Here is a 26,213-nt window from a genome sequence, read left to right as displayed (position 1 = left end):
CAACTTTTACTCCTGTTAAGTACATTAAGTGTCAGTCGCCAGCTCCACCAGTCGTGGTTAGTTCTGCCAGTTCCTGAAGGATATGTGTTGGTGGAGCAAAATAACTGATTAAACATGCAAACAAATCAAAATCTGTTGATAATTAGTGTTTATGGAACTGTTGTATAAAAGCAATATCACACTTGGTCATACTGCACATAACTGTGATCTAACAGCTGTGCTGATATTACACCCATACATAATACAGTCATGCCGGCATTCAGCACAACAATATGATCTTCTGCATGCATCTATCTTTTTGACAATCATACAATTCTCATTCGTATTGTGATATTATAACACGGCTAAATTCACGTCCATTAATGAAACATGGAAAAATTGTGAAATCATTCAGTCTTTGTTTCTCCATCTGTTTGCTTAAAGACAGCTTTATGGTCCACCTCATCCATAAAACCCTCATCGACAGACTCACTGTCCTTGTCGTCTTCCTCTTTAGTTCCCTCTGTTGGTAGGAATACGTGTAGCTGATTTGGGCCCTTGGTGGGTAAAGCCCTGCTAAAACATGGTACTCCTTTAATGGATAAGTTCTCCTGGCATCCAGGTGACTGTTGGTCTTTTGTAAAAGGTTGGAGGACACACTGGCTGATGTTAAGCCTCCGAGCTGGTCTAGCAACATGATTGAGCCTGGGAAGAGGTCGAAGTGGAAGAGAAAAATGTGTATATACGGGTCTGCAGGTCCCTAGAAGTCTGTCTGTGCTTTCACAAAAAGGTAATGAGATGTGAGTTCGTAAGGAAGGGGAGAACTTGTGGGAAAATGTCTCACGTAGTGGCCTCTGGTCTGGGATTAACAAAGCCAGTTCGGTGAAGCTTTTTAAATAAAGAGTGAAAAAAAACCCAGAAGGAAAACAGACAGAATTATAATTATTCAATCAGGTAAATATTGTACATTGAATTTAACCCATCTGTCAATTGGACCAATAACATATTACAACTTTACCATTAACAACGTATTATATTAAGTATAAACATTTAATTATAGTAATTATTATTAAACATACTGTATTAATAATACTTAATTCCTGCAATGTAATTCATCAAGACCATAATTTAATATGTAAATTATTTGTGTGTTGAACAGCTGCAAATCATTATTTTAAAAAAATGTCACCAGTGGTTTTAAAAATCTGTAAAAGTCCTGATTTGTCTGTTGTGAGCTGTACTTGCTGTACTAAATGTATTATTATAGATTCAGTAACACACTCTAGGTATCAAGCTTACCCTGGCATCCTTTGATGAGCCATATTGGTGAGTAATGGAAGTTTTGGACATTCCCATACTCCCGGCCCAGTGGAAGGTGCTGAAGGAATCACAGAGCTGGAGAGTGGGTAGATTTGCGTCAAGACGCGACCCTTGTGAATCTTTTGCTGCTGTCTGCGCTCTGCAGTATTCCTGCTTATGTTAAAGCTAGACTTGGTACCACTCATGACTGCAGACCGGTCTCTGACAAAATGAATGGGCACAAGCATCTGGGGGTGCCTGTGTCGAAACAAGCTCATGAATGATAAATGGACATTAAAGATGCAAAGAGCCGTCCCATTGACCACATGCTACCCAATTCTTTTTCCACTTTTCCTCTCCCACTTCCACGGGTCTGTTTACAAGCATTCAAAAGGGGCCAAATATCCATTCATCAGGCAGGGTTAAATAGTATAAAGAGGGCCAAAAGCTAAACTTAACATAATGATTATACAGTGACTTGCTTAATAAGGAAAAGAACACAACAAAAACCTCTGAGGCTATACACGTTTAATTTTATTAAAGCACTCTTAAGACACCTTGAAAGACATCCAAAAGTTAAAGCGGTGTAGCCTTGCTCCTGGTCTCCATATGGGTTGCTTTAATTTTCAAAAATGTAACAGCAAAAGATGGAATTGGATAAGTTGCTGTCAGGTGTGATCATGCAAAAATGCACCAATATTAGCGAGCAACATAAAGCAATTACTTAAATTGAATTATAAAAAAAAAAAAAAGACAACTGTGGCATGTGTTGATTTTCCACGCCAATAACAAGATGTTTACCATATCACGGTAACTCTTGTAAATTATCCATCTTAAACCTCTACATTACACCATGGTCTAAGCACAGAGCCTAGTGTTACAAGTACACCCTAGTTATACCTTTGTTACTATATTAGAAAAAAAAACCTAAAGTGAAGTCTTTGTATTACTTACTCAATATTAATATTTATTGGTATATTTATTCTTAAATATTCAATGGTTAAGTTTTCTCCTAACACTACAAAATGTCATTTAACCGTGTAGGTAAATATTAAAATCAGTCAAATGGAATTTATCTTAAAAAAAAAAAAACATTTAACCAATAAAAGTGTTGCGACTTTAATCTCCACCTCAAGACTTTTTTCATCAATTTACAACACTATATTCTGAGAACTCTTAAGCACCTCAAGCTATTTAAGAGCTTTATTCAGCAATTTTTAAACTTTAAGCCAAATTAAGTTTATATAGTAAGTATAAATTTATTATAATACATAATCTAATTAAATACACTGCATGACAACATAAGATTCACAAATACATCATTTATTGATGGTGTACAATGTTTTCCAGACAGAGTTCTATTCACTGCCACTTCTGTAGCAGGCGATCGGCTTGCAGACGAATGTCCTGAATCAGAGCCGCTATTAACGACAAGCCAATAAGACGTGACCATAATAAACCAGGTGTAACACATCCCTGAATTTAATCGTCTGAAGACAACACTCCAGTCATACATGATACACAGGTCAGTCTCTGTACTGGAACTTGAGTTTTGCTTTTCAGATTATTTAACAGGAACACACGTGACACCCAGGTGAATGCTTCAGTGAATCCAGGGATTGTCGTTTCAAACTTCAGAACCGGCAGGTGCGTAACACACTCCAGCTGTAGATAAACAAAGGGGGGGAAAAACATTAACTGCACAGCTAAATCTTTAAGATCCATTTCAGTACCTCTATATCTGAAATTTTACTTACAAGCATTACTGCAGATAAAGATTTACTGGCATGCTGCTCCGACTCCACTGCATGGTCCATAAAACCGCTAATAACTGGATCATAGATTACACTTAAACGATGACCTAGAACAGGAAAAATAAAAACGAAAGATGTATACAGACTTGAGTATTTTGTACAGAGAGGTAAACGGATTATCACAAACTACTTATTTATTATAGCTGTTTCAATTCAATTCAATTTTATTTGTATAGCGCTTTTAACGATTTACATAATCACAAAGCAGCTTTACACAATCAAAAGAATTAAGTTTGTAAATCTTAAAGTCTGTTTAAAAGATTTAAGTGTACAGTTACTAACCATTTTTCTGGAGGTTTGGAACTCAGCCTCCATCATTTGCCTGAGGCCCCTGCAGTGACATAGACAGTGAGTGAACCTGATCATGACTTAATTATGAAGCTAAACTTACACTAGACTAATTACTAGACTACACAATGAAAATGTGACTTCATGAACCATTTGGCAAACATACAAAATACAAGAACACAGGAAATCTACAGATATTATAAAATGAAGGGATATGGCAGAGCCATTCATTATTCTTTGTTCACTGCAAATTAAGAGACATATATACTATATTAAGGTTACTTTTTTTTGCATATCAACTGAGAGCTTTGTTTCCAAAATACAATGATGTTGCTTTAGCTGCCTAATGGTTTTGTAATACAAGGTGAGGTCACTTGTGTAAGCACTCACAATATGACTGACAAGTTTGTTCGTTTTTTGTGCGCACAGACACGCCAAATAAACAGAAGCCATATGATACTACACACTAAAATACAGTAATATAAATGTCAAATATGCTTTTAAATTCTTTTGTCTCTCCATTGAACAAATAACGAAAACTTAATTCTACTTCAAACACTAATAAAAAAAATAAAAGTTAGCTGTTTAGTAAATGTTATTTTGTTGATATACCTCAATAGATTATTCTAATAGCTAGAGCGTAAACCAAGGCTGCTTTTTTTTTTTAATGAAGGTAGCTTTTAAAGTCAATGGCTTATTCATACAGTGCTTTTATAGTATGATCTACATGGTCACCAACTTTTCTTTTCTTAACAGATACATGAAGATAACTTTTATTTTTAAATTAATGACTGACCTGTATCTGGAACCAAGAGAAGACGAGTAAAAGGGGGTGAAGAATGAAAGGGAAAAAAAATAGGAGGACTTTTGCTGTTGTCACAAGCCAAGTGTGAACATGGTAACAGAATTATGTCATACTCAAATCCCTGATACAAGTATGGAAAAAAACCCATAGTTAAAAAATTACAACTGGTTTACTAGATCAATCCTACCACCCACTTATACCATTATTTACCTAGGGCTACAAATTATCTGTACTATTATAATAAATTAACGCTCATTAAAATGCCCAGATGTTAAGGGCATACTAAATAAAAATAAAATAAATAATAAAATTATACACTGCCTGGCAAAAGAAAGTCGCTGCTTTAAGCAAAATTATTAACCATGGTCAAGAAAAGCAACCATTGAAAGGGGATAATTAAAAAAAAAAAAAAAAAGAATTATATTTACAAAACAGATGTGTGGCCATAAGAAAACCTTTAAGTAAGGGCTAATCAAGGAAAAATAAGCTTGAATTTGATGAAGATTTAAAAATTCTATAAAGATTTGGAGAAATAAAGAAAAAGAAATCATGTGGTCTGATTAGTTAGTCAGTTAATCAGGTCTAAGCTCAGCAATGTTATGCAGCAATACAATAAAGTCAGCTGATGACCCTAGTGTACCGAATGACTAGGTTATCAACATCTATGGAGTTTTTCTTCTGATTTTCTGAAGAAATCATTTTAACACAAGAACTGTGATTTTTGGTTGAAAATGTGAGACTTCTTTTTTTTTTTGTCAGGCAGTGTATAACCATGACTATCGAAAATTTTATATTTAATTTAATCTACCCTCTGTACTGCCCTAGTTTATACTAATGTAAAATCCTAAGTCTATCTCTATGTAACGATAAGCCCACTAAGCCCAAAATGTACTACATTTTCTACAAAGCAGCCTTCATTTGTTAAGTCAAAGCTTATTTTGAAGTACTGATGTGTGTTGCTTAAAAAGATATGACAAATCCTGTGTGTGTGAATTTGATGCTTGTTGTGTAGTCCATGGTTAACCACATGAGTTGTCAAAACAGACATCACCACCTTTTTACACAGTGCTGGTGTTGCTGGAAGTGTAGGTCCTGACGAGTGAGGTTAATACTCTGCCTTTCCACAGGCAGCCATTAAGCAAACAGGGCAGTTTTGGCATCACACTCCTTGATGAGTAAAGCAAAGGCAACTACAGCCAGAGGCAGTAGGAAAAAATATGTATATATAGATCACAGTGCAGATAAACAAACACACAATCCCTGTACAACCATTTGGCCATATGCCAAGCACACCTTGTCCCCATGATGGATGCAGAGGCACACTTCTTATGTACAGTAAAATGCTGAGGCAAATAGTTTAGGACACTTGTGGGTTAATACAATGTGAGATCTTGAACAAGAAAGATCACGGTGGACCGAGAGTGGGAGGCCAAGCAGGAAAAGAAACTCAACAGTGATGCAAGTCAAGTGGTGTTGGAACTGCAACCGTGTCAAGTATTTGTGGAATAGTAAAAAAAAAAAAAAAAAAAGGTAAAAAACCCAGAGGTCTTAAAGCATGTTTTAAAAAACTCAAGAACCAAAAATAAAGAAATGAATAAAAATTTGCCATTATGCAAAGCAGTTTTTTGCTGCATTAACAGACTACAGTCTGTATTTGCTTTTCATACCTATCTGTCACAATCCGGTATTACAGCCTTTTTGTAAAACATGCAACCTATAGTAGATTATGATTTTAATTACTTCAAGATCCCTACATGCATAACCCCTGATCCTATACCTTGAAAAAAATTTTCCTTTATTTCAGGCAAATGCAGGTGCAGCAAGAAGTCAAGAAATGCTGTTGCAACGTGCCGCTATAATTCTACAGTGGACTATACGCACCTTTTTTTTTTTTTTTTTTTTTTTTTTTTTAAATATACTCATTACCAGATATGGATGACACATGACTGTTAAACAGCAAACAACGTAATACGCGTATCCAAGGAAAAGAACACTGACTTAAGGAATTTTCACTGTGAAGTTAATGACCCACTTACAATATCGATCTACGCCATGCGCTGCTTTTTTAAACCGTCAAAATTTTGAAGAAAATAATGAAACAAAGTCCAATGTGATGGACAAGTACGTTTGAAACAGTTCACTTTTTAAAAAGTAGGCTCAACTAAAGCCCTGTTCGGACGGGACTAGTTTTCCAAACAACGTTTAAGTTAAAAAAAATTTTTCCAGACGACGCCCGTCATTTCATGTATGCACTCGGACAGGAATAACATCTCCGTGTTTATTACGGAGGTAGAAGTGTCTGTGTTTTACATGTGGGCATTGCACAAGATCCCATGTCCACATCTACATCAATTATTGGTGCGCAAACTTGAATACCGGTGCGCTAAGGATGTACGGTAGTTCACGTTGACCAAAACACAAAAGAAAACGCGTTTTTGAAAAAATAAATAAATGGCAATCACAGACATTCACATTCGGAATTCCGCATAAGATTTCTCAGAGGACCTCAGAGTTTGCTAAAAAACAGGTAATTTGCACTGGAATCTTTACAGAAGGCCATGTGCGAGAAAGACAGACATGGCAGATTCAGACGGGATTAAAATCACAAAGCACGTCTGTGAAACAGAAATTTCTCTAACGACCCCCTGTAAAACTAGTCCCGTCCGAATCGGGCTTTAGACGACATGTTTATGAGAGGATTTTTAAGGTCCTGAATTGGCTTGTGGCTCCTGCATCACCTACTAAAACTTTATTATTCTAGTGTTAATCTGCCAGAACTACACAATTTTCATAGTGAGAAGAAAGTTCAAAACTAAATGAGGGTAAGGAAAGTGTATTTATAGTTTAGTTTTCATAAAGAAACAAAAAATGTAATCTACTGAGATTCACATCTAGAGTATTATCAGACACCAAGTTACCCTAAGCTTAGAGAAAATTCAGTGAGATGTTAAAATATGAAGTGAAGCACCGAAGTCAGACGGACACAGTACACGTTGAGACACTGATGAGCCTAACTACTGCATTTTCTCCAAGCCCACCCTTGCCCATGACCAAAACCTTGCAATGGTACAGTCAGTGAAACAAACAAAAACTGTGCCCCGAACCACCAACCCCAACCCAACCCCGTCATTTCCTTACTCTCTATGATTTTACAAGCAACTACGCAGTTGCTAAGTTGGACAGGAGTCCATGACTATCCGAAGGAAAGGACCTAAACACAAATCGGAGAGAACGGATAAACAAAATTGTTAGCCATACTGCGTTCACAAGAAAAAAAATAATCTGCACTGTGAATCCATTTTGAGAAGTGTGATGCCAAAACCCCAATAAATTCAACATGCGAGGTAAATCAGGGAGGTGAAGCATTTTTTTTTCCTTTTTTAAATCTTCAATGAACAAAAGACATAACCACTTACCTTTTCGGAAGATACGCAAGCAAACCTCTCGATGCAAACAAGTCCAGGCTCAACTGTCCACTGATCTGAAGGACTACTCATCTTGTCTCATTGTAACCAACTGCTGGAGTGTCAACTGTGGCGCAGGGCAAGCTGGACACTGGCTGCTACTGCTTAGCTACAGCACCACCATCCATGCCATACACGTTACACACACACAGACAAGCTCTCCTTACAGAGAACTGGAAAGGGCAAGCGTGGAACGCTTACAGAGTTGGCTTTTCATCAGATAGAGAGCATTTGCATTACTGGTGTAGAACCTCAACATGGTTTAGTCCTGTTTGTACAGCTTTAAATACTTTCAAATAGGACTGCAACATTGTTAAAAGCATTAGCAAATTTATTGTTTTCTGCAAGATTAAAGAGCAATCCCAGGGAGTTAGACAAAAAAAAAGTAAAGCCATGACATTTAATGGATTACAATCCATTAAGTAGCATATTTTGTCTTGGACACGAGTCATCAGATGAACTTAAGCGCCTGAATGTAAAAGTAAATATCAAGGTATGTAAACATTTATCAGTCTGACTGTGGACCATGAAATTACTATAGACGCAGGATGTTCATTATATACAAACAAATATACAAAAAAGGTTTATCACCTAGAGGCCAGTTATCACATCTAATTCGTCAAACATGTATGAGATAACCAACAAATTGTTCGGTTGAGGGTTTTACACAGGCTTCAAAAACATCAGCCCTTGGAATGAAAAGATTTGAACTACGTAAAGTATTTGAGCTTTGACCAAAAATAAATCATTCACTTTCGACCTGCAGTTAATCAACTTGGTGTTGAGGTGTTTAATAGCTTGTGGCAGTGGTAACTAGAAAAACACCACTGGAACTGCTCTTTAAAGTGTAAATCCATCAACTTATTTTCTACCTTCAAGCTTATTAATAACCACTAAAACTACTACGTAAAGTTATTGTGAAGAGCGGCAGGCTTAAACTTACAACGCTCTAATGCCATAAATCGCTCTAAAGCCATTCCACGCAGGTCTCAAACCACTGTAGGAAGTGCTGGGGCATCAAAATTGCTAACTGCACTTCACTTACAAAAAAATAACTGAGGTAATAACCTGAGGTACAAATCAGCCATCTGGTTGCACAGTCCTGGTGCCTCTGAAGATTTTAAACAACAGACCACCATGCGATCATTTTCTGGAGTGTCTTTTTATCTAGTCTGATAATTGAGTTAATGTAAGGAGTATACATTAGTTTTTATTATCCTTTAAAAAGCAATGATTAACTTACTAACAGACAAACTTAATGTAAACGTTCCATACATAACATTTGGTTCTACAATTAAATGTTAATCTAAAGTTGGACCTCATGTGAGGCGATAAATATAAATATTTTAGTCAGATTTTTACAAAAAAAAATCTAAACGTCTAATGCACTAAAAGGTCATAAATTAATCTTCTCACAAACTCAACTCATCTGGTATGAGCTGCTTTCACTCGAACAAAAATCACATTTACTGATGCGGCAAACTTTCAGTAATAATGTGCGGGCCAGAGTGGCGTATTGGGACTAACGTAGTATAGTATAAGTAAAAACTAGCTGCCATATTTCTGATTGTACTTTTCAACTGTTTTGCACCTTTAAGATACTTAATCCTTAGATACTTTTACTTTTTAAGCAAATGCAAAAATAACTTAAAGCAATGATCCAAGTTTAGTGTTCAGTTATATTAATCAATATATCTATTAAGAAAAGTTAAACTTGTGGATTCAATGTTCTAGAGCGTTTAGTAAAACCACGTGTGCAATGGTGATAGGCAAAATGGTTTGTCACTGAACAAAATTTCCATGTTATGAGGCTACATTAAGACATGTCTTAAAGGAGGCAAGTATCAGAGTTTGCCCTTAAACTAATGTATTAATGTGGGTGTCATTTGTGTAGTGCCAGACCTGTCATTTCCAACTGAACATCCACGTGTTTCCACCACGATCCTGAAAACGCTGAGTAAATATAGAAGACATTCAGAACTTGAGGACTAAATGAAAAGCAAAATGTCTGCACCTAAGAGACTACAAGTTTTAAGCCTGCTAACTCGGCTTGTCACGGAAGGCATCAATGCATGTGCTAAAAAAATTCTATCATTAAAAATGGACAGACCACTAGCCTGGGACATGCGGATTACACATCCAGGCTAATCATTACTGTTAATCTGCCAACTAGATATGTACTTTTGCACAAAGGTTTCTCTTACGCATGTTCAAGTCCTTATTCTTTTTATTGGCTATGGCATGCCTTATCTTTTAAACTAGGCAACTGTTTATATCATAATTCTTGGCCTTTCCACACATTTCTGGGCTATGCTCATTTTATAGAAAAATCTTCGCATTGACTGTATTCGGCGAGTTGGTCAAGTCATTCAGAAGCTTTTAGTTTTTATTTATACATTTTATTTAAACAGTATTAAACTCATTTGCATACATTTATAATAACAATGTAAATACATTTTTAGAAATTTTAAGAAAATATATTAAAAAGCAAAAGCGCTCTATATGCAATCTCACGTAGTTAGATACTTAGAGGTTTACCTAGAATGGTCCAGACAGACCTCAGATCTTGTTCGCTTTGTTTTCCCCCCCCTCGTGATCCCTGTAGAACTCTAACGAAGTCTATTTCAAAAGGTCTACACACCACAACAGTCTATGTCAGACCAAAAACTCCACAAACCTTCTCAATCAAACTGTGCCAAAAAAAAAAAAATCTAGGTATGGATATATAGGCATTTCTACAGAAATTTAATGTTTTCCCGAGTACAGTGGACATGAGATGAAATGCTGGGCTACAAAGGCCTTGGTCAGAGAAATGATCAGGAACCCATTGGCTATTTTAACACAGCCCCAAAGGTGCATCAAAAAATACAATACAATCATTTCCTTTAAAGGAGAGTGACAAGTCAGAAGCCATTCCTGAGTAAAAAAGCATATGGCATGTGAAGAAGGATTCTCTTTAAAAGATCTGAAAAAATATATATAACCGAGATAAAAAGCCAGCAGCCCATCTGGTAAAAAAAAGGTATTGCTTTGGCTGATGTACAGTAGTGGTGGTATCATGCTTTGAGGATACTTCTCCGAAACTGGAACAAATCATTCTTCTTCAGCTTGTAGCAAGCATGTGACTGACGACATGGGAGTAGGCAATTTGCACAGAACCCACTAAAGTATTTTTTGACTTCTACATATACATTTCTTGATCAACAAACTTCCAAAACGTCTTGTTGCATGGTTTACTTTTCATCTGAGCTAATAATAGTTGAAGTGAAACCTGTTAACCTTCATTCGACAGATACTCAAATTTATTACTTTGTTCTTTTTATTTTAGCAGTGGGATAAATTATTTTAATATATTACATTAAAGACTTTCTCCATGAAAATAACAGACAATACTAGTTTAAAAAATAATTTTTAACACATTTATTTGGCTCAACACTTGCCATCTCTAAACTTGCTCAATTTTAAATGTATGGGGTTATTCTGTATACTCTGTATACACATTTTGATTTGTTTGTTGGCTTCGTTAGTTTTCATTTATGGATTTTTCAAATTTGTAAAAACTTGTAAAAAATTAGACCGTGTTGAGCTTAAGGACACGTTGCCGTTTGCTTTTGGTGCCGTTGCATTTTTGCGTGTAAAAGCCGTGCCAATCTTCCATTTGTTTGAGGAGAATCATGTGCCATTTCTTTCAGCGGTCATGCTAATGTTTTAACTCACTCAAGAAGTGTGTAGAAACTATGGAAACATCCAAGTCCACAACATTTACACCATGTAGAGAGCGCTCACTGAACACATTTCTACGAAACCATAGGGTTCGTCGCCCGTTATCCAACATGGTGACCTTGGACACAGGTCATTACACACAAACACTTGTGAATCATTATTAAAATCTTATTATTATTTTTTTTTAATCCCATGACAGCTCCAAAACTTCCAGGAGTGTACAAACTCTGATCAAAGAACAAGGGAGGTAGGGAACCTCTAGGTCAAGAGTGCACCATTCATCCGGTCTCCATCCACCTAAAGTGAAATGAGTACAAAAGCCACGGGGGGGTAAAGTCATTTAAAATGTTCAGGGACTTGAGTGCCTAAAACAAGTATTTATATGACTCAGGATGGGTTCCCTGGTGAGTCTGGTTCCTCTCAAGGTTTCTTCCTATCATAAACTTATGGAATTTTTTCTTGCCACCTAATACACAACCTAATAATTTTGATGCATACGCCTTTCATATAAACTTCCATAATTTTGTTTGATTGTATAAAACTGATTTGCGACAATAAATTTTACAAATAAAATTGGAATTAAACTCAAGTACAATTACAAACAGTTAAGTGCGTAATCACGCCACACTGTGCAATATTTGGATTCGTTATGCCCTGGCGGCAGGTCAGTGGGTGAATCGCTTTAGATTGGAACTTTAAGTAAGGGAACACAGGTGTCATTTAGTAATTACACCCCAAATTCTTTGAAGCAGTGGAAGTTCAGAGAATAAGGCTTACAAACCTAACAGACATTAATGTTAAATTAAAAAATCTAAAAATGGACAAATACTTCAAAATGTTTCATAAATTTTGCAATAAATACAAACTTTTGATCATCCGGAAAGTACTTACAAAATACTTTGTCAAGAGTACGGTTGCTTCTTTAGAGTTTATCTTCGGCTGGTGCGATACAGCCACCTACTGACCAACGTGAAGTAGAAAATTGGCAGGAGGAAAAACATAATTGCATTTCACGAGATGCATTTAAACAATTAACACATTGATGCTTGAATAGTTTAAGCAGTCTTTAATACTTTAAAACCTGTAAGAAACATAGCTTACAAACATTAATGCTACTGAAATAGTCAACCGTGCTGCAGTGACCTGTTTCAGATTTGACAACAGTTTTTTTTTTTTGTTTTTTGAACAAACATACAGAGCAGACCATGTATCCCGTGGATGTAGACATTACTAAAATTCAGAGTCAAACACTGGAGCTGGGTTAAGGGGTGTTCAACACATTAAAACCAGAAAAGGGCACGTGCTGATCCATTAACTTTTAGTTACAATGCAAGGACCACTGTGGAAGTTAATTACAATGCAAGGAGCACTGTGGAAGTTAAGAATAAACAGCTGTGTGGCCATAAGTAAAGAAAAACATTTATTAGGCTAATTGGGGGGGGAATGCTTCATTCTGCTAGAGATGATAAAGGTTGGACTTTGGAGCGATGGAAAAGGGTCATGTGATCTAAAAGTCCAGATTGACACTATTCCAAGGCTACGTGCACGACATGGTAAGAAGGGACGCATCATGCATGGGGACCACTGTACAAGCCTCTAGAGGCAGTGTTGTGATCTGAGGTTGCTTTAGTTCATCAGGTCTAATCTAAGCAACGTTTGGGGCAATAAAACGAAGCCAGCTGATGACCTGAATGCATTAAAAACACTACTGGGATCATGACAAATCTTTCTAACAAATGCATAATAGAGTCCCCACTGAAAGTCTCTGAGACAAGCTGGAAGAGAAGACTTTATAGAGTTGTTCAACTCTACCATCATCTATACAAAATCCCAGTCATTTTGGCAACCCAGGACAGGAAATGTGTGTGATGTTGCATATATAGCAGATGTAAAAAATAAATAATGGAAAAGCCAAGAAAAATGTGCCCTGCAATCTAAGCTAAAGGCAGTCCAATAGGGCATGGTATTGATTTAGGTTTTGCCGCATGGAGAATTATGAGGCGGCCACCTCCATTAAATTTCATTCTTCCTCTGGCTCTTACAGCTCTTGAGTGTTTATTTATTGATAACACCATTTACTTTTTAACATGATTTGCAAATCGACTGATTACTGCTATATGTAAGTGCAATTGCGGCTTTATGCCATTGCCGATGTGGTGGTGCTGTATTGCATCTCTCCTCTTCTTCTCTTCCCCCCCCTCTTTTTCTTTCTTCTCTCCTCCTGTCTCCCCCCTCACTCTTTCTTTCTCTCTGTCGAGCTACACATGTCGTTCCTGAGCTGCCAGTGATCCAGACTCCCTCTGCCCTCTGGACCTGTCTGACCCATCCTGGTGCCCCGCTTCTGGCTGAAGATCTCATCACATGGATGCCCTGTGTGTCTCTCTGGGATGCGTCTGGTGTCTGGGGATGGTTCTCTCTACCTAGAAGACGGTTCTGGCCTTGACTGGTGTTGGCAACTGTTTCTCTGGGGACTTGACAGTTCGATAGTTCATGACTGGAACTTCTTACAAGTCTACCTGGGTCTTCAATAACTACTAACTACCTTGACAACAATCAAAGTGGAGGTGTTCTTAAGAATGAGTGAGAAAACCTTCAGATTTCTCAAACATTTTCAAAGTGTGTGTTTTTATATTTAAGGCTTTTGAAAAAAACTGAGGCTAAGATTGGTTTAAAGGATGTGTTTTTGTTCGACTTGAGGGAGCACATTCAGGAAAGATTTTGGAATTAACAAATGAATTTTGCTGTTATGTGCATTATCATTTGGCATGCATTATCTATTATTATGGCTTTGGTGGCTCAGCGGTAGGTTTCCTGTTCAAACTTTCACCGAATGCCCAAACCCCAGCCTATAGATGCAGCCCGGATAAAATGGGAGGGTTGTGTCCGAAAGGTAAATCCTGTGCCAAGTTTTGTGCAGATTGGATGGTCCGTTGTGGTGACCCCTCAATGGGAGCAGACAAAAGACTTTTACTACTACTTCTTACAACTTAATGGTATTTATTACAAAAGTACATGCTATTATACTCATAAGCTAATAGTAATTATGCTCCACTGCTGCACAATACTTTGTTATCATTCCTCATCTCACTTTAGACGTTCTTCCTACTGCATTGTGTTGTGATAAAATATGATTCAATGTAATGGTCATTTACTTCAATTATATAATCACAAAAAATATGTTGCTTGTAAAAAGTGTTTACTTAAGTCGGGATTGTACCACCGCCGCCTCATTGTGAGCCAGCAAAAACCCTGTCTTTTTAATGCTACAGCTAGTTGAAAGCAAAACTTACGACTACTATTCCAAAGATATCCATTTAACTCTAATTTGCACTAAAACCCTCAATTGTGGACGACACACATGGATAAAAGCTGTCAAGCTCCGGTGCACGCAACTTTGGACAACCACCTGTTAAAGAAGAGAAAATATACAAAAAGGACCAACAATACACAAAAGCAAAAGACATTTTATGGATGTATTTAGCTCCAGCCATACAAGAAATCCACCCTATGGTCATTATATAAAAACTGCATTACATACATAGGCTAATTAGTCAAATTCTAGTTAGTCTGAGAATTTCCATTAACATGCAGAAAAAGGAAAAAAAAAAAACAGAAAAGAAGTAATCAGTCCTCAAATTTAAGCCTTTAGAGCAAAGAATATATTAAAACAAATTCACCTACAATCCTACAATAATTAGAGGGCTGATTGATCCATAGATTTTGCAATATTGGCAGCATTCTAAACTAAAAAGTCCTAAGTATTTCAAAATATTGGATTAATATTCTTACAAATTTGCCTACTTTGCTTTGAGCAGTAAATTTTTATGGTTGCGGGGCATGCTTCAAACCCATATGGTGAAGTATTAGGTTCTTGTACAATTTTGCTACCTTTAATCTTTATGAATATGGCTTCAATTTTCTGAAGGTTTGCTTGTGCAAGTAATTACAATGTGTGTCCTTGACATTGTTCGGCAGGAGACATCAATAGATCTTAGCTAAATGATGTGCATAAAGTAAATGGCATTAACTGACCATGAAGGAAAAAAAATAAAAATAAACTTACCTAATGCAAATTCAGGTTTTAAAAAGTTTGATCCTCCCCTCCCCCCTCTTACACAATTGTGCACTGAATTTAAGGCATGCCAGGCCACTGAAAGTTCTTTGAGCCTCCATTTTAAACTGCACAATCCTAAACTGGGCACATTAGCATGCAGTTCAGAGGTGGACAAATCATTAGCCCATACACCCTGGACAAGTACGTTTAATGTTTATTTTATCAATATTTTTATTCAAAACTGCCAGGCAGACAAATAGATACCCCAACCACAAAAAGGGGATAAATAACATCCTTAGTGTAAAACAAGCCTTCAGTTGGCACAGGTGTTGTGTTTATATTGTTCCAAAGTGGTCCATTATCAACTAATGGCATAAGTACAGCACAAACTCATTCCAAACCAGACCATAATAATCAGGCTAACTTGCTGACTCATTGTCAGGGTTCCGGGTCTATCCTGTAAAATTAAGTGAAAAGTGGAAATCAACAATGACACTAAGGGCAATTCATTGTAGCAGATTAGCCTACCTGCAGTAGTTAGGTGTAAATAGGTTCATGTTCTCCGAGGACAGACCACCACAATTTACACACAACTCTAGCAAAGAACCTTTTGTTGTAGGTTCACGTGCAACTTGCTTAATACAGTATGCGCAAAAATACACAGTACTGAACTAAAAAAGACCAACAATATTACCTTGTCATCGGAGTTTTTTTTTTCTTGAAATAAACTAAACACACTATTAGCTTGTTGATTCACCACCGTGTGTGTAATGCAAGTGTTGGAAGTGTATGAACTAGATTCTTAACCCGGATTACGGGTCAAAAGGAGACGATCTGCAAGTTTAATGCAGGCACCGTTCTTGGCGTTTAACATTGAGCAGGTACTTCTTGGAGTTGAACATTCCACACAAAGCATCAGGTGGGTGGTGCAAGATCAGTAAAATTGCACGGGTAGGAAAAGGAACCATTTTTTTAAAACTCTGTTCCCCTAGTATGAGCGGAAATAACACTCCACTATGAACACATTTCTTGTGTATGAGAGACTCATTTCCAAGAACTGCCCAGCACAAATTCCTTTTCACTAATGAGAGCGAGTGCGTCTGAAGCTTCGCCCCATCAAAAGAATCAAATGCAAGATACGCGAGTTTCACTACTGTATATTGTCACATATCGTAATTTACTCACCAGCCCATTTACTAATTTAAGATGGGACTGGATTTTCAACAGTTCAGAGCTTGTATTTATTTTTTGTTGGCACATGAGCTAATGCATTTATGATTTGTCCACCCCTGTGTTAATTAATCCATGTGGTCCATAACCCTAGATAGTTCCAGTTAACTGAATTTAAGATAAACAAGAAACAAACCCCAAATATTTGATGGATCGGCGCTTTCTCAAGAGTGCTGAGTGATTTTTTTTTTGTGACAAACGGTGCCAAAACGTTAAATTGGGGTTTGAACAATCAAATGTACTCTTTATTGCAAATCACATGGATTATCTCAAAATGTTGAATGGCACAAAAACAACCATAGAAACAGCAGAACAACTTACAGAAGTGACCAGCATAACAAGTAACATTGTTTGATTATATACGTAGAAAAAGGAGAATACAACAGGATGTGCGAGCAAGAGGACACACTTGCCGAGCAGAGTTCACTACAGTGATCTAAATTTGAACACACAAGTTACTTAAAAAAAAAAATTGCCACAAAAAAAAGGATCTTTAAGCTAAAATTCAAATGGAATATCTGAAACTTAAATACATTAATTAAAGACCCCAGACCCACTGGGAATCCAGAAAAAAGCTCTGCTTTATAAAAAAGTGCCAGATCAGAAGCGTGGCTTCTTGGCAGGTCCTTCGAATTCCTCACGGACTCTGCCGAATCCTGAATTGCCAGGACCCATACCCCTCGGACCTGCAGGGCCGCCTTGAGGGAAACGCTCATTGTGCTAGAGTGATAAAAGTTTTCGTACAAGGTAGGATATTTGGCGGAGAAAAAAGTTGTTTTGATTGCATCCATTGTAGGGATAAAGGGTAACATTGGCACAAGTTCCATGAGTTCATATTTTGAGCCAAAGGTTATTACAGAGGGATCCAAGGTACACATTCGATGAAACCGTTCCAACACGCAGATCCACGGGTGCCACGGGTAACATAGGAAAAGGAAAAGAGGGTAATGTATTTGTTAGCAAGATCCTACCATAACAAAACTCAGTGATGGAATATCAGCTACCATTTGAACTATTCAGCAAAAAATGCATTTTAAGTTAATGCAAGTCTGGTTTCTTTGAAAGCTTGATATAGTTTCAGCTTGAGTCAAGTACAACAGATGTTAAGAAGCAGAATCTGCAGGTCATTTTATACAAATATATCCAATAAATTAATTAAAAAATAAGTTTACGTCTCCACTGTGTTTCTTTTAAAATATTTCAAAATTGAGATAAATTTGAGATTGATTTGAATAAAATCAATTTATTGCCTTTATTTTATTTTACTGTTACATAAAATCAGCTTGCAAGTGTAAAGTAATGGTATTACAAAAGCCACTGTAGCATTACATGGCTAGTGATGATTTAAACTTTAGAGCCTCAATAAAATAGCCCAAAAATATTTTACCCAACTTCTGGGTTAAAGTTGGCTTACTATAGTACACTCAAAACTGATAAGAATTCACAAGCTGGTTTAAAATGAATCTCTTGCACTAATTTCCACTAAAGTAACCGAGTCAAGTGAGTCTGCAATTTAACATTATAGCTATCCAGATTGTAACTTAAAGCAAAATTTTTAGATGAACTACATTTCAGAAACTGTATAATTTGCCATAGTGCGATGTGTTATTTGTGACCAAGCATGTTTCCAACATGAAAGCATACACTTTAAAAATCAAGTTACTTATCAAATGTAGTGATTTACAAAAGAAAGGAACATGAGAGTATTAAACTAAAGCAGTTAGGTGCTTTGCCATGAACTTTAAGCACTTTAAGTGCTTGCTGATTATATCCAAAGGAGTAGCCATGAGGATGATCAGTTACACAAAAACACAAAATCTTGTAATTAAGCAGACTTGAAACGGCATCATGTCTACAACAGACCACGAAACCTGAATACCAAACTAACCAAATTATTATTATTTTTTTTTATATAAAGTGGACTCCAGAATGCTTTTATGAAAACAGCTAAATAGTAATTTCCAAACCATTATTAATGAGGACTTCTTTATGACAGAATGGTCAACAGAAGGCTAAAAGATTTCCATTAGACTCCAATCTAAGTAATGTCAAAGACTTCAAGTCTACCTATAGATTACTGTTAAGCTGAAGAAACAACTATAAATGAGCCACGAAAATAAATAAGTCAGGTGTAAGGGACACAAAATTTTAAAACTGCAGGCATTACTGTCCAGTTAGTTGTCATTTATGACCATTACGATTTCATCCTCGTTCTCATTGCACCACTTTTTTTCCTTGCCTTTTTCCAAGTCCAAGTGTACACGTTAAGCATATCTCAAGTGGTAACGCAGTCTTGAGCCTATTATTAAATAGTTATTACCAATGCATCCAATCACAGAAAATCGGTTAGCAGCACACATCAGTCCCAACTGCAGGCTTGAAAATTCGAGTGTGCCAAATCTAGCTACAAACGCTAGCGGCTTGCTCAGAACTGCATTGGAGCACTTGTTCACTGTTTTACACACAGCAAATTACACTGCAGCACAATCCACCTGAGAATAACCAGCAAAAACAAAAACGAACAAAAAAAAAAACACTCCCTGCATTTCATAGTTGTTTGTTGGGGTGTATGCGTCATGAAATTCAACACATAAAACAGCAACGACGACTTCATCACACCTGGATTAACAAGTAAAGCAAAATTTGCACAATTAAGGTTCATTAATAATGCAAATATTATATATGGTTTTAGGTTAAAATTAGTCAAAATAAAATATGATTTGATTTTTATATAAACCCTGGTCAGTTTCCACATACACACAGCATTTCTTCATCGAACAATGCAGCTCAGCTGAACACAGACTACTCGTACCTCCATTCAGACCTTTTTCTTACAACTTGATGCACAATAAGGGTTGTTTACTGCATGAGTAACAAAATACTACTAAAAATATATTATTCTAACAAACGACAAACTAAAATCAACTTATCATCAAACTAGTAAGCATAAAATATATTTAAAAACTGTATATTTAATGGCCGCTCACAGCTTAGCACACAACAGAGTGGGCAAACGCATTCAGTTTTACTGAATCTGAAAGATGTAATCGCTTGTACTTTATCTTAGAACAATAACAATTAAAAAATATATAACAATATAACAAATTTATTTGACAAGATTACTTAATATATACACATTTTTCAAAATGACATGAAGTAACCTTGGACACGTTTCTCTCTCAAACATTATGAGCTCTATTCTATTGGACAAGACAAAGACATAAGCAAACAGTAACGAAGAAACAAATAAGTGTACAGGACAGCTGCCATGGCCATCACATGATTTATATGCTCTCTGTGTAACTTTCACAAAACCAGACGCAAGTCCAAGGATTATGCAAACACTTCAGGCCATTTTTATTTTTAATACTAATTCTATGTTACGTTTACCTTGTAGTTTTATGTTTGAAAAAAGCACCCATATTATTCAACTTACAAGTGAAAACCTCAGAGAATGAAATTAAATATCTATAATCTATAAGCGAAATATATCTTTACTTACATCTATGCACAATGTGTTAGAGCATTAGATCCGGCTTCAATATTTTATTTTAAGTTAATAGGGTGCCATTTCCCTGTTCAGGGTGTACATGCCCTAAGCCTTCTGGGTTAGGCTCCAGGTTCCTGTGACCCTGAATACAGGATAAAGCGGGTGCCATTTGGAATTTGCCCTTTAAAAAAAAAAAAAATGGCCCTATTTTACTTAAAAAGGAATAGCAAGATAAAATGAAAAACAAAAACGAGAGACCATATGGCACGACAATCAAGGCAGAGGAAATGGCGACAGAGTGGTGATTGAGTAATCCAGTAGATTGAGCTGCACTGCCCGATGAAAGAGCCAGTGTGTGAAGACTGCAGGATCTCGCAATAGGCAAATGACAGTGTGTGAATACCAAGTGAGCAACTATAGGCTTTAACCTTATTCTCCGAAAGAGATAAAAAATAAATAAATAAATAAAGATCTAATCTACTGCCACCATAAACTACAATGAATGCATCATCACAATCACGGTTGGAATGAAGGAATCAATCTGCATGTTTATTTCACCAGGAATTCCTTGGAAATTTGGGCTTTAGTGTTTTTTTTCCCTTAAATTTTTTTTTTTTTTTTAAATGCAGGTGCACATTCTCAACACGTCTTCAAAGAGGACATACTGACTAGCAGCCAACCAAGCCAATATACTGATTGTCCATCCACCATCAGCTCATCCAGTAGCTCAGCGTTTCCATTTATTAATTTATTGTTTAGAAAACATGTGGAAAAAGTACCTGCCTTTAACTCCGTCTGTACTAAAAACCCTTTATACAATTCGACTATACAAGTGCCAGAAGATTTACACAAAGCTGTGGAGTCATGACAAACCTGCCTTCATCTAAATCGGCTCAAAAGTTAAAATGTTATTAGTCCAGAAGTGGTACAATGAGGAGTTCAGGTGCACTTGTATTACAAAAAGTTGCTCATGGATTCAACCCAAAACACGCCTGTCTATCAATCACACAGACAGGACTTACAAGCTAATGCCGTAAGCAAACCAAAGTCCACCGTTTTTTTGGGGGGAGGGGGCTTTAGTACAGACAGACATTCCAAGCAGCTTAAATAAAATATTGTGGGAGGAAAGCTGAGCCTGGTTGCTGAGAACCTTCCTTAGTAAAACACATCCATCAGAAACCAAAATTTTCAGGTGACTGAACAAATCAGCTCGAACTGCAACCGTTCTGTCTATCCTTTTTTTTGGCAACCATCTCTCTCATTCATACTACCATTCACACACTTTCACCACAGGATACATTACCATTTCGTTGGGCACCATGCCCCCTGCCACTGGTCCACCGAGTCCCTGATGAGCATCAAAGCCCATCCTGGCCAATGGGAACTTCTGGTTGTTAGCGCCAAAAGGCATATCTAATAAAAAGACAATAATCTGAGCTTAGGAACTCATAAAAAGTTTCTCTAGGATGTCTTTACAGTTTGTTTTAATTATTCCAAACATGACCATAAAAACAGTAAAATTATATTCACCTGCCAATCCGAGACCTCCAGAACCCATCCTCATCTCCCTATCCCTCTGTTAACGCACAAAACACAGATTAATGATTTTTGTAATCAATGACAATTTATCAAACATCCATACTGATGGATAAAACAATAAGTAATGAAAAAATACAAAATGTAAGTACATTGTCCATGAAACCACTCATTCTGTAGGACTCCTCACGCTTGCGCCTCATCTGCTCCTCCATTTCTCGCTGTCGCATCATGTCCTCTTCTCGTCTGCGCCGCTCCTCCTCTTGCCTGCCAAATAGAAAGCTAGGAACTTTTTATTTTCATTGTTAGTTAAAACACATACAACCATCATGTAAAGTTAAAGCTTATGTTAAAAAAATAAATTACGCCATTTCATTCGTTGTTTCAATAATCAATACATCAATCGATTGTAAACAATAGTTGTTAGTTACAGCGCTAGTGCTGGTTATGGCACGTGACAAATTTATCCCCATCAGTGCTTAAAAAATACTTGCAAACCCAAAGATAATTATGTAGAGTTTGGTTAAATATTAAAATGATAAATTACAAAAAAAAAAAAATTATTTCCTGAATACATACACACACTTACTTTGGACTTATAAAGTCTTCTAAACGTAAAAATATGAAATTAAAAATGTCCGCACCTAATCTGCATCTCTTTGCGTTTTTGCATTTCCTGATTATGCATCTCCTCCATGCGTCGCAGTTCCTCTTGTCGCCTAAGTAGGTCTAAACGAGTGGAAGAAAAAAAAAAGTTATCGTAACTTACATCCAGAGAGTAAAGTCAAACACAACACACTCAAACATTTTAGAGACTTGCCTTCACGAAGCAAGTTGGCTTGGTGCTCGTGGTAGGCATCTTCCATATCTGCCTCCAGCTTCTCCCGAGCCTCACGGATATTTTTCTCCACCTGTTGTCTCTGCTGTTTCTCCATTTCATCCAGAGACTTCCAACGCTGTGAGTATTCAAACTCAAAAGTGCCTGGTCTGGCAAAACGTGGAGGGTTCTCTCTTTCCCTGGATTAAAAAAATTATTTAAATTAAAAAGAAAGTCTACATTCTGCAGTAACTGATTAACAACTTTCACTTTAATTTCCACATCTGAAACTGAATAAAAATTGTTAACCCTGGAACTCACTTCTGATAACTTGGGTTCTTCTGGGCAAGCTTCTCTGGCAGACCGTCCTCATCATCAAACTGATCCATCAGCTCAACAACAACCGGACGTGGTGACCTGGTAGATGGAGACATTAACAAAATAAACTCAAGATAATTGCAAAAAAAAAAAAAAGTCATATCAAGGGCATGTTATTGCTCCCTTATAGCTAAGAACACCTTTGCACAGTCCCTTCTGTTTAAAGTGTCGTTCATGTGCGTCAGCGTGAGAGTATGATAAGCCGGAGGGCATTCCACGATGCAAATTAATTACTAGTAGTTTCAGACAAAAGCTGTCACTGTGACACAGGGTTATTGAAACAATCCCAGACGTTTCAGGTAACAGTCAACTAAACCTGGGATTTTGTGTTATTATGTTTCACATAAATCAGTGCCCTAACTGTATTCATATCTGACTAATTGCTTAACAAGATCACATTAGTTTCATGTAAGAAATCTTACGATGTGAGTAGGAAGACTCCATCTTTGCACCGATCAAGAGCTTTTCGAGCTGCAGGCTTGGTAGCAAACTCGACAATGCCTTTTCCAACAGACCGTCCTCGATCATCAACAACCACCACCGCCCTTTCGACGACTCCAAACTGTGAAAAAGCCTCCTCGAGAAGCTCATTGGAGACATATGGGGACAGATTGCGGACAGATAATGCAGCCGAATGGGTGGCGAAGCGAACCCTGAGGGGTCTGCCTTTCATTGGTTTATCATCTAGTTCGGCCTTTGCAATCTCTGCTAAAGCACGTGACTCCTGAAATCAAAAAGAAAAATGTTTTAGACTTTAACATAAAGCTACAAATTGCAAGTTTAAAGCAAAAAAATAAAAAATTAAGAGTCTTACCAGACGTATGAAGCCAAAACCTTTGCCTTGGTTGATGAAGATTTCACTTGGCTCTCCATATTTAGAAAATAATCTTCTGAACTCGTCTTCGGTGATGTCGTTGGGCAGGTTGCCGATGAACAGTCGGCATCTCTGAGTGTACGTTTTCTCCCCAGGTTTGCGCAGCATTGAGAGTGCTGCCCTTAATTCCTGAAAGTTAGTTACATTATTAGTATTATGTTAAAGTACTTAAAGATCTGTCATGAAGATTTAAAGCAAAAAGACAAATTTGCACAACAATAATGCATTTGCAAGTAGAGCTGGCAATAAGACAACATAACCAGCTCTCTTATCTGTCGAGGTCAAAAGATAAGTACTTTTGATTTGGTCAATCTCAGTCTCCAAATGATTTTTTTTTTTTTTGTTTATTAGCAAAATACCATTAAATTTTTGTTTTGGGACCCGTGGTGACATGTCTTCTGTGTGTGTAAACAAATTCCACAAAATACAGTATATGAAAAAAATGCTTTTGCTATCTTTACAACTTACTTCCAATTTCCATTATCGTCTTGAATGTTAAAAGCAAACATTTATTAAACAATAATACTAATAATGAAGTCCACCCTGTATGAATTCTCAAATCAGGAGGTGTCGAACAATATAACATTTGCTTATTGAGGGACCAGCTGTGTTTTACGAAAAAAAAAAACTGTTTAAAATGTATGAGAATCCCTCAGACACAGAGTTTTGATGTTAAATGTATGACTAAATAATAAACATTGTGTAAACAAGCTGATAAAAAGGAATTAGTTTTTGCTTACGTCACATGAGCAAGCTCATTGTTAGCCAAGGTATAGGTATACAACAAGAAAGCTAGCTAGCATCGGCTAATTATCAAAAACGAACACAAAACCTTATAGTGAAGCGTATCCATAAAAAGCAGGCTATTTAGCGAATGCCAACGTTATTACATCCTTTAATCTCCGTTTTTGTTAGTCAAATAAACAGATACTCATTTGCTATTTTGTTGTTTGGCGTCGTTAGCTAGTTTGGTTAGCATCTCAACAAAATGGCGGCGAGTAAACAGGGCCAAATCCCAAATGGCTTCCTTCTGTCCCTCAGACTCATGGGTCACTTACTACTGAGGGAAAGTGAGATTTATCTAGGAGGTGAAAATGTCGTTCTCCTTAGTTACTCAGCTGCCTATTTCAAGCTTTTAGAAACGTAGAGAAGTGAGAAACTTGGATATAAAAAAAATGTGTGCGTCATCACGAGAACACTTTAAAAATATAAAATATAACCTACTCTCATAAGAAAGGATTCAAAGTTAGCAAAATACAGAAAGCAAGTAAGGAGACAATATTTTTGTGCAAACGGTTACTAGGCTCAATCCAATAATAACTGGACAAACCGTCCAGAAGCAATAAGCTAGAATTTTTATCATCACATTAGTCGCAAATAATAATTAGCTAGCTATTTAAAAAAGTTCGTTTAGCTAGTGTTTTACCCAACACAGTGCGGATTTTTTTTTATTTTTAATAAAACAAGTCTGATTTTCTAACCTGCTTCTCAGCGGAGTCTGGTCCACCCGAGGGCTGGCCTCCACTCTCCGGAGGCTTCTGGTTGAAATTTCCACTGCCTGGCGTCTTTTGTTGATTTTTCCGGGGTTGGTTCTGTGGTGTTAAAGGCTCTGGTTTGGGAGTGACATTTTTCGTTGGAGGTGACTGTAACTGTGGTGCTGGAGGAGGTTGTATTTCTTGTTGTGGTTGCTGCTGCGGGGCCTGTGCCTTGTTCTGTGCATCAGGCTGCTGCGGTTGCTGTTGCTGAGGAGGAGGGGGTGACTTCATCTCAGGCTTCGGGGCAACATTAGTCCCCTCTGGTTTCTGCGGTGTTCCCTGGTTCGCTTGATTTCCTTGATTGGGTTTATTAAAACCAACTCCACCTCCAGGCTGAGGGCCGCGGTTCTGAAATGGGTGCTGTGGATTATTTCGAAAATTTGGGTTTCCCATTCCGCCCCGCATTCCTCCTGCTCCGCCGCTGCCTCCTCGGCCTCGCTGCTGAAATCCACCGCCGCGATTCCTGAAACGGTCACGAGACATATCTAACTAGCAAATAACTCGTTTTTTTGTGTGAAAAAAAATCTCCCGCTAATCCTTAAACGCTACTACAGAGAGCGAATTTCTATTCGCCGCCAAAATATCCTTCGACAAAACAGACTGCGCTCACGTTGTTCTCGATTGAATCTACTTGGTTAAAATGGCTGCCGTGGGCGCACAACAAAAGACCTCAAATATACCACACGGCTCTATAGTGACGCGTTTCTGTGACGACACTTCCGGTCGATACTCGCGGACGCCCCCTAAAGTCTCAAAAATAAATATATGTGGGAGGGGCCAATAAGAGTTTTATTGCTAAGTAGGTTTTGACAGAAGCTTCCAGAGACTCTAACAACAACAACAACACACATTACAATTGACAAGAAAAGGGGTTATGATGTGGGGTATTATTGAATAAATATCAGTAAATATATAAATAATAATAAT

General features: G+C 37.2%; 1 protein-coding gene across 3 annotated transcripts; it reads right to left on the bottom strand.

The window, feature by feature from the left end:
* Positions 1 to 2,580: 2,580 nt before the first annotated feature.
* sfpq (splicing factor proline/glutamine-rich) lies at positions 2,581 to 25,946 on the bottom strand. Of its 3 annotated transcripts, XR_008356697.1 has the most exons (12): positions 25,233 to 25,946; positions 23,692 to 23,880; positions 23,300 to 23,601; positions 22,821 to 22,916; positions 22,503 to 22,699; positions 22,327 to 22,411; positions 21,835 to 21,964; positions 21,677 to 21,722; positions 21,450 to 21,559; positions 3,375 to 3,423; positions 3,036 to 3,139; positions 2,581 to 2,943 (listed from the first exon to the last, which is right to left on the bottom strand). XR_008356697.1 is itself a non-coding variant. In XM_053489848.1 (10 exons), exons 1-10 carry the CDS (start codon positions 25,767 to 25,769, stop codon positions 17,257 to 17,259), a joined length of 1,812 nt encoding a protein of 603 aa, XP_053345823.1. In that variant the 5' UTR covers positions 25,770 to 25,945; the 3' UTR covers positions 14,819 to 17,256. The 3 variants fall into 3 exon arrangements, 2 of the variants coding, with proteins under 2 accessions (XP_053345823.1, XP_053345824.1); XM_053489848.1 differs by lacking the exons at positions 2,581 to 2,943; positions 3,036 to 3,139; positions 3,375 to 3,423 and adding an exon at positions 14,819 to 17,376 and having other exon boundaries at positions 25,233 to 25,945; XM_053489849.1 differs by lacking the exons at positions 2,581 to 2,943; positions 3,036 to 3,139; positions 3,375 to 3,423 and adding an exon at positions 14,819 to 17,376 and having other exon boundaries at positions 21,835 to 21,949; positions 25,233 to 25,944.
* Between the last annotated feature and the right edge of the window lie 267 nt (positions 25,947 to 26,213).

This window comes from Clarias gariepinus, chromosome 28 (genome assembly GCF_024256425.1).
Source record: "Clarias gariepinus isolate MV-2021 ecotype Netherlands chromosome 28, CGAR_prim_01v2, whole genome shotgun sequence".
In the NCBI taxonomy this organism is placed as follows: Eukaryota; Metazoa; Chordata; class Actinopteri; order Siluriformes; family Clariidae; genus Clarias; species Clarias gariepinus.
This window is presented reverse-complemented; position numbering and strand designations above follow the sequence as displayed.